The 15,227-nt window shown below is 44.2% G+C and overlaps 1 protein-coding gene across 1 annotated transcript in view; it reads left to right on the top strand.

The window, feature by feature from the left end:
* PITPNM2 (phosphatidylinositol transfer protein membrane associated 2) overlaps positions 1 to 15,227 on the top strand; it is a 65,225-nt gene that overhangs the window by 20,789 nt on the left and 29,209 nt on the right. The window contains exons 5-8 of the mRNA XM_029087081.1: positions 6,872 to 7,195; positions 10,214 to 10,309; positions 13,644 to 13,748; positions 14,635 to 14,705. Coding sequence (XP_028942914.1) covers positions 6,872 to 7,195; positions 10,214 to 10,309; positions 13,644 to 13,748; positions 14,635 to 14,705 — 596 coding nt within the window. The remainder of the gene's footprint in view (positions 1 to 6,871; positions 7,196 to 10,213; positions 10,310 to 13,643; positions 13,749 to 14,634; positions 14,706 to 15,227) is intronic.

The raw sequence follows: 15,227 nt of genomic DNA, 5'->3' as shown, positions 1-15,227 counted from the left end.
ATCCAAACCACCTGTATCCACTGAAAGGGTTTCAAGTCCTGTGTGGGCAAGATCTTGCATTCTCTTTTTTTAGATAAAGATTTGTCTGTTAAACTTTGCCAGATCATTTTCAAAATCTGCCAGCTTTTTTTATAGTGAACAAAATCCTGAAGGGGCTGCTCAAAGAAATAAGCTTCACTTCTGAGTCCTAAGTGGTTCCAGAAAACCATTCCCTGGAGCGTCCCTAGTTTCTGCCTGCATTGTGGTGGCACTGGTATGGCTGTACATCTCTGTCCCTCAGGCTGCAGTGGTCAGAGCTCCCTACCTCCCTGTGCTCTGACCCCCCATGGGTCATGGATAGCTCTGTTGTGTGTAAATGTGGTGCTTTGATTGATGCATCATTCTTAGGTCAGTGCTTTTAAGGAAGTATTGTTTGTGTCCCAGAAGTAACTAAGTGGAGACAGTCCAGGTGGTAGCAGTGCTGGCAGTAACTGGTTCTTTGCAGAAAATCTATAACACAACTGATATAGTTTCTGAGTCTTGCCACAGGAGACAGGATCTGTGGCCAGGTGGAAAACTTAATGTTTTAAGGAAACATTCCTTTCTCAAAAAAACTGCAGAGCTATGACTGTCCTCTGGCAAAGAAAAGGCCAAAGAAAGGCTGTGTAGAAGATGCTACCTGCTCTCTGTATGCAGTAAATCCTCCTACATGACCTCTACAGCTCTCCTTCCTACATGCAAAGTTTTCTTGAAGTGCCTGATGCTGGCATTAAGTAATTTTATAGCTCTTTTCAGTCATACCGTGCTCCTGAGAGCTAATGTGGAAAACACTGATAGAGCAGCAGAGAATAGTGTGCACCACTTTCTGAATAGTCACAGTTTGCTTTCTTAAAGCTCCTTTGGTTTTATTTTACCCACAGATGGAAGTTTTTACCTGTTACAGGCTGTATTACAAGTGGCTCTTTGCAATGAGCTCCCTTGGTGCTTTGATGACATGGGTTAATTTAGTGTATACTGCAAAACATGGGGGCAGAATAACAACTCCATTGTATCTGTTAAATGAAAAAGAAGCATGTGACTCTTCCCGTTGTTCGGAGGTGTTTGGCATAGATTAAACTGTGGTCCCTTAGAAACATTTCTTTTGTATTCTACGAAAGATTGCCTGCCATTTTCCTCTTGATAGAGGCTTTGCGGAGAGCCGAGCCAGCTCATTGTGCCTTTCAAAAGCCTTTCCACTCTGTTATAATGATGGCAAATACTGTTTTTCAAAGTGGTTAAGATGCATAAAATCAGAAAAGTCTTTAAGGCGAGACAAAGTTGAGTGAGTGATAAGTGAAAGCAAAAGCTTTGGGTATCTACAGAAGATGTGTAGCCTTGTCCCGTAACGGGATAGCCATGGGGAAGCCATCGGTGAGTGGGAAAAGTGCCAGAGCACGTGTACCAAAGACACATGGATATTTAAGTTGGCGGGGTGTGGGCAATGACATGACTGGCCAGGTTTATATGCTGATCCCAGTTTTGGGGTTTCAACTGGTGACCGAAAGCAGATGGAGACCTTTGTGCATTGTGTAGCTGACAGTGGACCAAGCTCTCAGGTGCCAGAGATGTTCCTGTAGGCCAGCCCCTTGGCATTTTTCTCCTGCTTCCTCTGTTCCCAGCTTCTGCACGTTTGTTTCTTGAGGAATTGGTTCGCTCTGTTCAGGGTTGTCAAGCCAGCAAGAAAACCAGGGCAGAAACCAAGAGTGGGATTCAAACTCTGCCCGAAGCGGGGAGCAGTCCTTTAGTAGTGCAAATTAAAATTAGAGAATGGCTTGAAAGAAGAACACGTCTGAATTAAACGATGGATGGATTGTGATACGTAGAAAGGCTTCTGAGCACAGAGGGAGTAACTCTGGGGGATGGTGCTGAAATGTTCTCGGTCTTATTGAGTGCAACAGCCATTTTTTCTGATGACTAATTGGAGAGTTACTCAGTGCTTTGACAGCCTGAGACACAGACTAAAATTGTGGGCTATTAGTCTACTTGGCTGTAATATTTGTGTGCTTTTTTACTCCTTTCCCATAGAATTTAAGTTTAATTGGGCTGGCACTGCATAATGTTCTGCTCCCACTTGCTTCCTAATGGTGCACGTGGGCTATGATTCTTTTACTGTTAAACGAATGTGTTGACTGTGTATGGGTTACTGATCGTATACTACAGCCAGCAAAGTGTGTTCCCATCCCAGTAACCAGAGCTTTGTCTAAGCCAGCAAGTCTTAGGCTAAATATGCCTAGTGATGAAGTGGGAGTGGTTTCAGAAAGCTCTTTTGCAGAACTTTTGCTTCACTTAAGCCCTCAAATGGAAAGTTCATCCAGAAGGTTCATCTCGTGGGGCCTGCAGGTAAAGTCTTTTCCAGAGTGGGCAGGTTGCACATAGCACGATGCAGATGTGACCACGGGCTTTCTTTGTGAGTGGTGTGAACAAGGAAAGAAGGGAAGGTAGGGAAGCAAGCAGATAAAATTGCAGGTTACCTTTGATTGAATAACACTGAGACAACCAGAACTGTACAACGTGCTTGTGGGGTCTGTTGTGACTATCAAAGAAATAGTGTTGCACAAGGAAAATTGTGCATCCTTTATCTGCTGCCAGGAAATTGTGAGTGCAGTGTAAAGTGCTTTGGGATGTTACCACTGGGTACATAGTCAGTGGGTATCTAAACAGTTGCTTTATAGTTGAGGGGTTTTGGGGCAGGATTTAGTGATGGTTTTGGTTTTTCGCATTGAGGTTTAGTTTCAGTTACTATTTTTACTTCAATTTGAAAAGCAAACCCAGAACTATAGCTGAATTTAAAAAGCTTTTGTTTAAAGAGTCCTCTCTGTCCCAGCTTGTCTCATGGTCATTTACACTTCCTTTTGTGAGATTAAGTTCAACACCATGATCTGCAGGCAAAGCATTGACAAGAGTCAGCACCTCATGGATTCAGCCAGTCTCTGCAGCGGAGTTGTTGAGGTGATGAGTTGAAAAGCAAGTGATTTAAATGTTTACACCCCGCTAGACTCTTCACAGATGATCCTTCTGCACAACGCAGTGGGAAATGTTATAATTAAATCAACGCAACAATGACGGGTACTTCTGAACTCAATCTGCACGTGTACATTCGTGCATGTGTGGTTTTCTTGGGTTTGTTTTGGGTTTTTTGTTTATTTTTAAACCAAAGTGTTGCACGCTCTAGCGAAATAATAGTCTTGTTAACTGCTGATATTACTGAAATCAGCTGGTACCTGCATCCTTATAAAAAAACCTGTTCCCATGATTTCTGATTGACTTCACTGTGTGACTTGCCTGCCAAGACTGTGGGGTTATTTTCTGATTCTGGCAAAGAAGGCTCAGATGAGCATGGTGCCCGCTGGGTGGAAGTGGAAAACCTACTCTGAAGTCCTCCCTGCTTCTCTTGTGCTGCTCAGTTACCTCTTCACACCAAAAAGACCTTTTTGGAAGACCATCTTTCATACTGCTGGGTTTGTTTGCTCCGTGGATGAGAAGGGAGCACACAGCTGGTGGTGACAGAGGGGATGGAGGAGTGTTACATTGCCTGGAGCTTCAGCTCCACTGGGCTTGTTGCATTCTGTCTGACCTGGAATAAGATGACTGGTGGGATGCTGTGCCCAACCTGTCCTCGCCGACCCGCTCCCGCTAGCCAGCAGTGTGCTACAGGCTTGCAAGGCAAACTGCCGAATGGGCTGCCGCCGGCGGTCGAGGCGTGGCTTGAAAAGCACAGTGTGTGGGATTGAGTGTAGGTCGGGGGCTTCTCGGGCTGAGCAGAGGGTGTTTGCACCTCCCTTCCTGCCAAAGAGAAAAATTAAAACAAGCTGGACCACAGCACTGTCCTGGTGGGCATCTCTGATCCGTTAAAAAGAGAATTTTTCCCAATTACACTCTTTTTCCTAGGACTGATCTGTCCCCTCCTCACTTTTCAAATAAAAAGCTTGTTTTTCTCTAACATTTTGATAAAGAAGACTTTAAGACTTGACTTTTTCCATTGCACAGGGAGGGAAGCAGTGTCTGGACAGGTGAAGTCAGTCATTTATAGCTGGATCTTGAATCCATATGGCTGTGTGGGGGCACTCCCCATGTCCTCTGGGTCTCTGCTGCCCACTGGAAGGCTTCAGCGCTGCAGGCTGAAGATTAATTCAGTGATGTACTCACTGCTGTGCACTGAGGGACTGCTCACGTTTTCCCTCCCTAGCAGTGAAGATTTTTTTTCTGCAAGCCATGATTTTTATTTTTTAATTTCTTTTGCACCTGGAGAGCCTCGTTCTCTTACAGGTTTTCTCCCTGTCTTTGAGAAAGAGAAATGCAGCATCGCTGACACATCCCAGGTGAAGGCCGGAGGCTAGGAAAATAATCTCGGTCTTCTTGACTTCATAACTAATCTGGAGTGATAGAGGCACAACAGCCACGGAGCCCTGTAATGCCATCCTAGTTTCAAAAGAACAAGGCTGTAAGGAAGGGTGATGTGGGATGTCTAATCAAAGTGATGGGAGCAGTGCAGATGGGGACGTCTGTGGGTTGGGAGGAAGCAACACAGGCGATTTCTGTGGAATAAGGGATGAAGTGAAAGAAGACACAGGAGAACTTCAGGAGTCTTTTTTTTGTTTTTCTACCCCCAAGTGGTTTTCATGTTCCTTACTGTGTTAGTCCATTAATACAAAGATCTGCGGTCGGTGGCATCTGGGCCTTTACACAGAATTTCTGAGGAGTTGGTGCATTGATACATCAAGGCTGGATCCAGGAGCGTGAACAGATGCTGCTGAGCCCTGGAATGGAGGAAGCCTTGGGATGAGAGCGAGGGGGCCCTTTGCTTCTGTGTCTGATGGCAGGCTGTTTTCAAGGTGTTTCAAGCAATGTAGAAGTGGACATTGTGGATGTGGAAGTCCAAAGGATGGTTGTGGTGTTGGGGACTGAATTACAGCAAGAGAAATGGTTTTTGGCTTTCAGTGTGGATGTGATGGGAATTTAATCTTCGTTTTTAAGCTTGGCTGATTGTCAATCATAACGGGAGGTGAAGAGGCTAAAACACTCTCCTGTAGTTCTGCAAAAAGTAATCTGGTGGGGGAAATAACTTTGAATCTTGACTACGGCTGAACAGAACTAACTTGCCGAGGCCCCTTCTTCTGCCCCTAGAAGGTCACAGTCTGCTGGCTCAAACTTGCCTCTCCTACGTGGAGCTCCCTTCTGAAAGTCAGGCAGAGAAAGGCATAAAATATTGATAGATTTAATCTTACAGTGCAAATGAAGTTCAGGTTGAGCTGGTCCATCACATTAGCTGCTGATCTCAATGATTATTTCCTCCTGTTAGGTTGACTTTTGATGGCTGGTAGCATTAAGAACCAACCAAAGTACAGAGCAGAAAATAAAGTACCCAGACCTGGAAGGAAATAACTATATAAAAACTGGCTTTTTGTATGATTAAAAAAAAAAAAAAAGTATTGCTGAAAACAAAAGGAACATTTAGACAAAGATCAGAGAAACTGTGTCAGTAGTGAGATCAAACACTTTCTGTACAACAGTGAAGCAAATGTTGCTGGAAACACCTTAGAAACCTTGTGTGCAGTGGGACCATCCAGCTTTGGCCATGCTCCTGGAAATGGAGGGTGGCTAACGAGGGCTGTCTTTCCTCTTGCTGATGTTAGAGATCGGCAGCTCCCAAAACATAAATTATTTTAATGTAGCCTGTTGGTTGCTCTCTATCGTGTAATAGCAGTGGTGGTGGTGTGGCCTGTGGTCTTTGGCCAGGGTCTTTGTTAGAGTGGGAGGTTGGCTACCCTGCCTGCCAGCTTCTCAGTGCAGTATGTTTCTGCTCCAGGCTTAGCAGCGGAGGATTGTGAATCCGTAATCCCACTGACAACAAATCCCACTGCTGCTTTTGGCATGTCCTTCAACCCGTCTCTGCCTCAGTTTCCCAGTAATTAAAGGGGGGGGACAATATTAATTGATTTTTTTTCTGTTTTTCAGAAGGGCTCCTGAGGATTAGTTTGTCGGTATCTATAGAAGCTTTTAAAAGCACCATTACTGTTGTGTGATCCCATCAGTAATAAATAGCAGTTTGGAGCTTTGACTTGTCATGAGCTTTTAAGCAGTACTATTGTTTGAAAATCCTGAGTGACTATGCTGTTTTAAAAGTCGTGGTGGTATGATGGTGTCAGCCAACAAGTTTAAGTCTTGGAGGAAAGTTTCTGTTTCCTGGTCAGGAGCATTGTGTGTTGATATTGAGACAGTTCTTCCTTTCAGAGATGTGACATGTTGAAGTATTTTAAATTGGCTTTACCCACTTCATTTTTCTCATGCAGCAGAAGACAGATGGTATCTGCAAAACAAAGCATCTTTATTGCATCCCTTACTTTGCTTCCCATCCCATTATATCTGTGTAATGTTCATGAAGGAACCACTTGAAATTCTCTTAGAATTTTTTTTTAAAAAGCGGTGGTTTTTGCTGTTGTTGGCTTTTTTCTGGTTTGTTTAGTTTTTTTTTCTTCTGGGAACATACTTCACTTTGAAGGCTGAATCTAAACGTTACAACTTCCCAGAGCTTGGCTCCCTTGGTGGTGCAGGAGGTCACAGAACAAAGTCCTGGATTCAGAATTAGGAAATCCTTTCCCAAGTTAAAAGCAGTCACAGAAGAGTGGGTGATTTTTCAGTGCATGGTCGGTTACCAAGAATTGAGGAGACAAAGTACCTGAAGTGTCCAATTTGCCATCCTGACCCTTGCTGTATGAAGGTCCTTTACTGCAGCGCATAGCATCGTGGTGTTGATGCCACTGTAGTATCCTTGTCATGGTGTCTTGAGGTTTTGGGGAAGGCAAAATTCCCACAGTCTTGCAGCACTGGTGACTGGGGTGTTCTGGCTTTGCAGGCTTGCGGAAGGTCATGGTCCGTGCCCATCGGCAGGCGTGGTGCTGGCAGGACGAATGGTATGGGCTCACCATTGAGGATATCCGGCAGCTGGAGAAGGAGGCACAGTTGATGCTGGCTCAGAAGATGGCCCAGTTCTGTAGTGAAAATGATACTGAGCAGCACAGTGTCAAAGATGCTCCTGGTGAGAAGGATGTTGAAGCCAGCACAGTTTCGCCTGTTGACACAGAGGATGCCCCTGGTAACAGTGAAGCAGCCTCTGGGAGATCACTTACCAAGCAGTGGTCCACCTCTTCCAAGTCTTCACGATCTTCAAAGAGAGGAGGTAAGATGCTGATGACTTGCTCCTCTGAACTGCGTGGAGGTTGGGCTTTCGGGAGGTGTGACCATGTGTCCTCAAGGCTGGCACCTTTGGGACAATGTTTATTTCTCCAGTGAATCCTTTTAACTTGGAGACCTTCTCTGCTGGTGTTGCAGGCTCAGTCTTCTCAGATGATTTGTTACGGGTTTGGGAAGTTTCTCTCCATCCCATAACTGGGACTCAGTGGCACATGGCAGAATACTTGCCAACCTTAAAAGCAGAGAAATTATGAAAAAAACAGCAAAAGAGCAAGCAGCAGCTCGTTAGCAGCGCTGGGTCTCAGAAGAAGACAAACGTGGTGCAAGGAGAGTCAGTCTTTGTTACCCAAGAGCTACTGGTGGCTTTTACAAGGCCTGGTCCTTCAGCAGTGTTCCCTTTCTGGATGTCTGCTTGTTTGCTGTGTCACAGAACTGGCTGGGCTGTGGGTCCCCATTAACTGCCTCTTGTTTTCCAGGCAGCAGCTACAGCTGGCACCCTGTCCTCTTGGCCAGGCATGTACCTCACCCCCTGCCCTTCCTTCCAAAAGCGGGGATTTGGCTCTGTGGGTGCTGCAGTGTAGCTCACACAGTGAAGCAACCCCCATTAGCTACTGGGGAGATCAAAGCAGGTACCCCCCAAAAATGTGGGTGGAGGCTGCTGCCTTCCTCTGGTGATGGTGTGCAGTAGCTGTTCGGAGCCCAAACCTCACAGCTCGCAATTAGCTGGGACCATGGATCGCGTTTATATTCCCTTTTCAATAGCATGCAGCAAGCTTTCAGGATTTCACTGTTAAATCCCCTATGGAGACCCTGTAAGGACTCAGCTTTGAGTCCTGAATTTTGTCATCCACATCACCCTAGGCAGTCACTTTTTTTTTTCCTCTCTGCTGTGTTAAACTCTTCCCTTCCTCAGACTGTTCTGTACAAAGGGCTGAATCCTCAGCGAGTTACAGGTAGAAGCCTTGAACCCTCAGCAATTCCCTCTCCTTCTAGTCCAGCACAGCTGGTAGCTGGGCAATAGCTGTCACAGCAAGAGGGCAAAAAAAAATCTTGATTTTTCTGCAAACCCCAAGGGGCAGCATTTCTTCCAGTGACGGTGGAAGGGGACATCTGGGTGAGTGAAGCTTCTCCATCTCTCATATGCACTTAATATTGTGGGTTGAGTCTCCATTTTTATTTACCACTCCATCGCTGATTTCATCACGAGGTGAATGAGAGATGAGCAGTAGTTTTACCTTGCGATGAGTCATTGGAGTGAGCCCCAGGGAAGAACCTACCAGATGCTTCATAAATCATTGTATAAAGACAAAAATGCTGGCTACTTTGCTTGTACCAGGATTTTATATTGATGTGCCCGTCTCTCGTTATGCTCTTTGTTATGAACCCCCTTCTTCCAGTGCTGACACCTTCCTTGGAAGCTTTAGTTTTCAGACCTCTTAGGATTTCACTTGAAGGTTTTCACCGGTAGCAAAGCATGAATTTCTTTTAAACTGCAGAATGTCTCTGCTTTTACAAGAAAAAGTAATGAAAGAAATGAATTGTGATGTGCTGGGAAGTACGTCATGCAGATATTTTAATCCTTCTTCATGCTGGCAGCGTATTAACATATGGAAGCAAGGAGGGTTGTCTCGACTTACCGCTACCTCCAGCTGAAAAAAGCAACGCCTTTTCTCCAGAAGATCTCAGTCCTTTCTATACCATCTGGGCGAGACCTCTGGTGATAGCAGGACCCTTGTCACCATCCCATATGTTATTACATGCTCTATTTTTAGCAACTATTATGCGAGTGCCTTGACGTCACTCCAGCGTGAATTAACTCTGCTCTGCCAACCTCCTCGCTTGCTGCTCCTACAGGGGTGGGCAGTGGGGTGGCTGGGGGCTGCCAAGCCAATGCTGAGCTGCAATTAGATGACTCTGCACAGGGTCTCCATCCTCTTTCCATGTGACAACCGGGTAGCAAAATTAGAAGAATTTGACTTACAGATTTGACACTGTTACCACAATAGCATGGAACAGCTCGTGCAGCTGTCACAGTAAGCAGAACCTTTCAGTGTCTTTTTATATGCTAAATGAGAATTTTGTCAGTCTCCTCAGGTTTTTGCTGTGTTAGGTGGTGGCTGCAAACGCTTTGTGTGCACTGTGTGACATGCAAGAGCCATCTGAAGGAGGGGAGAAACCTTCTCTCTCATTGTGCTCTGGACAGTGCTCCCTTCAGCAGATGTCTGTTCTGTAACGAGTTCAGCCAAGAAGAGTTCAGGCTGGATCATTGCTAAATTATATCTGGGGGAAAAAAAAAGGGGGGGAAAAAAAAACCTGTAATACATTTATATTTATATTTAGCATGAGGAACTCTGGAGGGGAAAATGAAAGGGAGCAGGTGGGTGTGAGAACAAGAGGACAAGCAGGAACCAAAAAGACCGCTGGGTTTTTCTCCGTCAGGACAGCCGCTCTGACAGCTCCCTATGAAGTAGTTGAATAACATGTTGTTTAAATCATTCAAGTTTAAAGTTTAAATAGATCTCTAATCCAATTTGTGTGGAAGCAATTTCCTGCCAGAAAACAGATTATTTCTATCCAGACTGCTCTGCTTAGCTACCCACCCGAAAGTTAGCGAAGCAGAGGCATGGTTTGTGTGCTGATTAGAGGCACGAAGAAAGCTTCCAATCAGCCTGCTTCCTTCCTAATTGCAAACTTTAAAACCCAGCTGATTTTGCACGTCCTACTAACAATTATAAATAGCTGCCATTCAAAATAGCATAAGAGTGATACAAACAGCTTGCTTTAATGTAGCATCTTGCTGGCAGGTTCTAACAACAGTAAACAAACAGGATCTGTAAAGTGGTACACTGACATCACACCAGCATCATCGGGGTTTTGTGTTTTTAATATTGCAGCAGTGAATTTTCATAGAGAACACAGGACTCTTCCTCCAGCAGAGATCATGTTGGGAACTCTCCGTCTTGTCGATGTAGCACGTCGCGTAAGGCTTTTTTGTTTTTTCCAGCAAGTCCCTCACGCCATAGTATCTCCGAGTGGAGGATGCAGAGCATTGCCAGAGATTCAGATGACAGCTCAGATGATGAATTCTTTGATGCACATGGTATGTGGAGCCTAAATCACCATCTTTTGTTTCCTGAAATGGTGGGGTAAGAGAACGGAAGGCGTGAGGGTGGGGGGTGAGCGGGGAAGGAAGCGAGACTTTTTTTGCTTTGTTTGAAGTCTTTTCCTTTCTAACTAAGATACGTGCAGCATCAGTGCAGCTTCTTCAAGCATCCCCAGCATCACCCAACAGACTCTTATATTTAACACAGCAACGTTTCAGATTCAGTGTGATCTGTCTGAAGGGATTTTGAGCAGTCTTAACCTTTGGAGCTGTGTTTTATTTGGTGCAAATGAGTGTGGGTAAAATTCAGCAGTACTAACTGGTCTGTTAGTAATGTCACTAACCAGTCACTAACTGGTCCTAATGATTCTGATTCAATATGACTGTTTATTTTTCTAATTATTTTTTAATCAGTAAGAAGTATGGTTAATTGTCCTATCTGGGCCTGAAGAGACCCAAGTTTGCCTTTATTAACTCCTTATTCTCCCATTCCAAGGTATATAATAATGAATGCAACAAGGTACTTCAGGTGGCAAAATTAATCGGTGCTGATTCCAGAATTTTCAGAGTAATTCTGAATATCTGTATTAGGAGAAAGCTGTGTTATTTTTTTTCTCTATGCATGTGCGTGTGAAGAAGCTTTGTTTCACTGCTTTCATTTTATATATTGTACTTAATGTGCATTTAAGCCTGAAGGGCTCTGTCTCTGCTGACAACAGATGGACTCTTCTCTCGACTAGTAATGCTAATCTAAGTTAGATGCGCAGCGTGTGCTGATGAAGTCGGTGACCTTTCTGTGAAATGCAGTTGTTAGAAGGTTACACCCCAGTTTTGTAAAGCAGAATTTCACTGATGTTCAGCTAAAGTTCAGTCTCATAAAATTGACAGTATCATGTTCCAGAAGAGTTCTCACATGGAGTATTTAGGCAGACATCTCTAATTCTGGAGTGGAAAGTGTCGTGCTCTTGTAGAGTAGTGACTTGCACAATAGCAGCTTAAATGGCCAGGATGTGTGCAAGTCAGGGGATGAATGTGTCTCTTGCCTGGAAGGAGAAGGGCCAACTTAGTTTAACTGTCTCTATTTATTAACTTCTGTAGCATCTACAAAAACTATGCAAGGGATTTATTGTAGCAATATGCATCCATACAGGAAAAGAGGAGTGAGTCATCGAAACGGCATCATTGTTATCCACCCTCTTTTTTGCCTTTTTAATTAGTCAATAATAAAAGTGAGATAGAGGTGGCTCTGCCTGAGATCCAGTCTCCCAGGGAGTCCCTGACATGCTCCTAACAGATCTGGGAAGGAGAATTAAGAAAAATGAGCCTCATGCCACAGTTGGTATCAGCACCTCTGTTGCAGTACTTCCAGGAGCTTGAGAAGAGAAAAAGCATCTCCTTTTCTACTAGCACACAGCGTGTCTCCATTTACATACAGATTGTCCTCTGCAACCTGCACAGTTGGGTTTGAAAAGTCTGCCTGGTCCGATGGGATTTTGGCTTACGAGTTGAAGCCTTGATGCGTGTGCTGTTCAACACAGCCCGCTCTTCAGGAGGAACCTCTTGTTGCCCCTTGGCCCATGATTGACTTGTCCCAGCTCCGGGTCTGTGAGCAGGGATGAAGCACCCGCTTGCAGCTCATCCTGCCGGAGAGGTTTGCAGGGTCGGTACCATGGGAACTGGCACAGATCAGGATGTGAGTCAACGCCAAGCAAGAGTTCCTCAGAAGTGCTTCCCATATACACACACATTTCCTCGCAGTGCAGTGGGCGTAACCTGAGCCCGGGACGATTTCTTGTCACTGGCTTCCCACTCATCCTCGTTCACTGCCATACTCTGGTAAAGATAGTGACAAATACAGTAATATCTAATATCTCTCCTGTAATAAATGCTAATAATGGGAGTAATATCCCATTCAGTGATCACTTGAGCAGCAATAAGGGCTGTAATTAAGCCTCTCAAGGAAATAAGTTTAATATTTAGATTAAGTTGCTGGAGGAGCTTTGAGTGCAATCTTCCTCTTAATTTTCTTGCCAGCATGTGTGTTTCAGGCTTGTGCTTTCCACTTGCTCTGAACAGGTAGCTCCACACTCCCTTGTGCAGGGAAATGGGATTTACTCAATTTTTTTCCATAGCTGAAAAAGGAAATGGCATGTTGATGTGAAGTTTCCAGGTCACTCTCTTTTTATGGTCAAAGTGTAAATAGAAACTCCTAAAAATAATTGGTCTTTGCTTGGCTCTGCATTTAGTCCCTTTCATATGTATTTTTTTTAAGCTATTGCTCAGATTTGCTGAAAAGATAAATATATTTCATAATCTTTGTTCCCCATCCTAGGATTCTTCCAGCTAATTACTTTCTTAGTAACTGTACAGCAGCAAGAAAGGGGGGGAATCCTAGTCTGGGACTCTGAAGATTACAGCTTTTAGATCTTCAAGACATCTGTAATTACTGCTGTTATGATTATGTTTATAACTCTTTATTAAATTTACAAGCCCAGAATTTTCAGGAAAGAAATACTAAGTGCAGAACAATAAATAAATTAGAAAGCACTTAACCTCTTTAACAGTAAAAGATACATCCTCAATGTTAAAAAGGAAAAGAGAAAGGAGAGGGGAAAAAAAAAGGAACCAGCAACCCATGCCAAAGACATCTTCATAAGACTTGAATTGTGGTTGTTTGGTTTCCCACGGGTTCAAGCAGCAGCTCTGGGCTTCTGTTTCCTTCCCAAGAACTCGCCAGGACAAAGCACGAAGCGTGGAGGCTACAGGGTGCCCTGCCCGGCTCGCGCTGGGTCCGTGCTCTCACCCAATAAAGGAGCCGTCATGCTCAGGGAGTTCACGTTTCCTTTATTACTCATGTCTTTTTAGGTATTTGGTCCTATTAACTCTAGTGATCCTTGTCACTGCTTCCCCCAAAGACAGCCCACAGCTTTCAAACAGGTCTGGGAGGATCCCAGTGGCAAATGTTGCTTTGTCCTCTCCTGTACTGGAGCATTCTGGCTGCTTTAGCATCATCAGAAAGTACGGCAAGAAAAACGTCAAACTACCTGAAATGGTAGCGTTAAAAATAACATGTTATTTTTGCCATGCCTTAGGAGTTTTGTTTGTTAAAAAGTTGTAACTAAAACATGTTGGTTACTTTTCAAAAGATGTTTTGGTTTCTATATAACAAAAGTTGGTAAAGTATCATGTTTTACTATAACTTAAGCCATCCAGATGTTTCTAAGATTACATGGAGTTATAGGTCTTGCTTTTATTTAAAATTCTGTTCTTTGCTCTTATCTGTGTGCATATTTGTATGTATGTGACTCTCAAAAAAAAATCTTTTTTAAAGAGGACTTGTCTGACAATGAGGAAATGTTCCCGAAAGAAATAACCAAATGGAGTTCCAATGATCTGATGGATAAAATTGAAACCCCCGAATGCGATGATGTCCAGGGTAATGTTTTTTTTGTTTTTAAGCAAAAACTGCATGTGCTATTTTACAGTATTTCCAGGTAATTGTTACAGCCACATTCTGAAAAAGGTAAAACTTCTTATCTTCATCTCACAAAAGGAGAAGCTGAGCATAAAAATGACTTCCCAGTGTTGCTGAAAAAGAATTGCCCAGTGGGAGTTGGGGTGGCTCTTGATTCTCTTTTATTTTCCACGTTGGTTTGGCTCCTTTGTGCGACAGCCAGCATCTCTTGTATAATGATGAAATATTCCAGCTCTGTCTTGAATTACTTGAATTTCTCCTGACTCTTCTTTCCTCTTGCTCCATCCTTTGTTCTTGTCTGTATCTGCCTCGGTTTTATTTTCTGCTCATCGTCACGAAATTTGGAAAGGAAGCTGTCTCCTCAGCCAGATCAATTCACGTAGCAGCTCCGTGGAAGATGACACTTAGGCTTTCTGGTACAAAGTCAGTCTGTGTAGGCACAGATGTATGAACTCATCACATCTCTGTTCCCCCAGCATAGTTCAAGCAATTCCTTTTTATTTTCCCACAAACCCATCATTTCTGACAATTATGCAGGGATTTCCCATTGTTACTGTGCTTAATAAAGCAACGACACTGGGTCGCTGTAACGAGAGGAGAGCTCACTGATGTCCTCAGTGCTCACTGAAGTTAGGAGAAATTGCTGGAGAAGAAGTGACCCAGTATTGCCCAGGCTTCTTGGGTGGAAGGAGGCGGTAGGGAGGGAGAGGGCAGTTTGATGAAATAATTCAGGAGATATGAGGCAGAAGAGGCTGAGGGGCACTGCCACAAACAGTGTCTTTATGGAAGAGTGTCTTTGCCAAACAGCATCTTGCAGTGCTGATGTTTTAAACCTCTGTGCTTCCAGGTGATTTGTATCACGAGACATCAGCAGAGTACCACGTTGGCTCCAGTGTGGAGAGGCTCAGCATCATTGAAGTAAGTGCTTTAGTTGCTCGTAAGGAGATCCTTTGTCACTGGACCAGGTCTGTGTGGGGTAAATGGGGTAAATGGTTCCCTTTGCCACGAGCACTGTGTTGTCTTTGTGTGTTGTTCAGAGCTGCACCAGCATGCTGTGTACTTCATGGAGAGGTTTAAGGGATTATTTCACCTGTCTTTTGAACATCATATAGAAAATGCTTTGTAGTTTGCAGACAGTGTCAGACATCCAGCTGGAAAAAAACCCCACTAATCCTGTGGGGATAACTGCTGCCTGAGGCACTGCTGGGTAGAGCTCTCCTGCTAATGCCAGAGGAGTTAGTGTGGAGGTGGGAGCAGGAGAACTGTTACTGAAGCACCAAAGTGCAGGCTGAGGTAGTCCAAGTGACATAGCCTGGCTGTAGCCCACTCTTTGGAGCTGCTCAGGGTCTTGTTTGGAAAGCAGTTATAGCATAGCCTGTATCAGCGCTCTGAATAAAATGATAAATAAATAATAACACCTTCCTCAGCTTTCTAGACTTG

This window comes from Antrostomus carolinensis, unplaced genomic scaffold, assembly GCF_000700745.2.
Source record: "Antrostomus carolinensis isolate BGI_N321 unplaced genomic scaffold, ASM70074v2 scaffold32179, whole genome shotgun sequence".
Lineage (NCBI taxonomy): Eukaryota > Metazoa > Chordata > Aves > Caprimulgiformes > Caprimulgidae > Antrostomus > Antrostomus carolinensis.
This window is presented reverse-complemented; position numbering and strand designations above follow the sequence as displayed.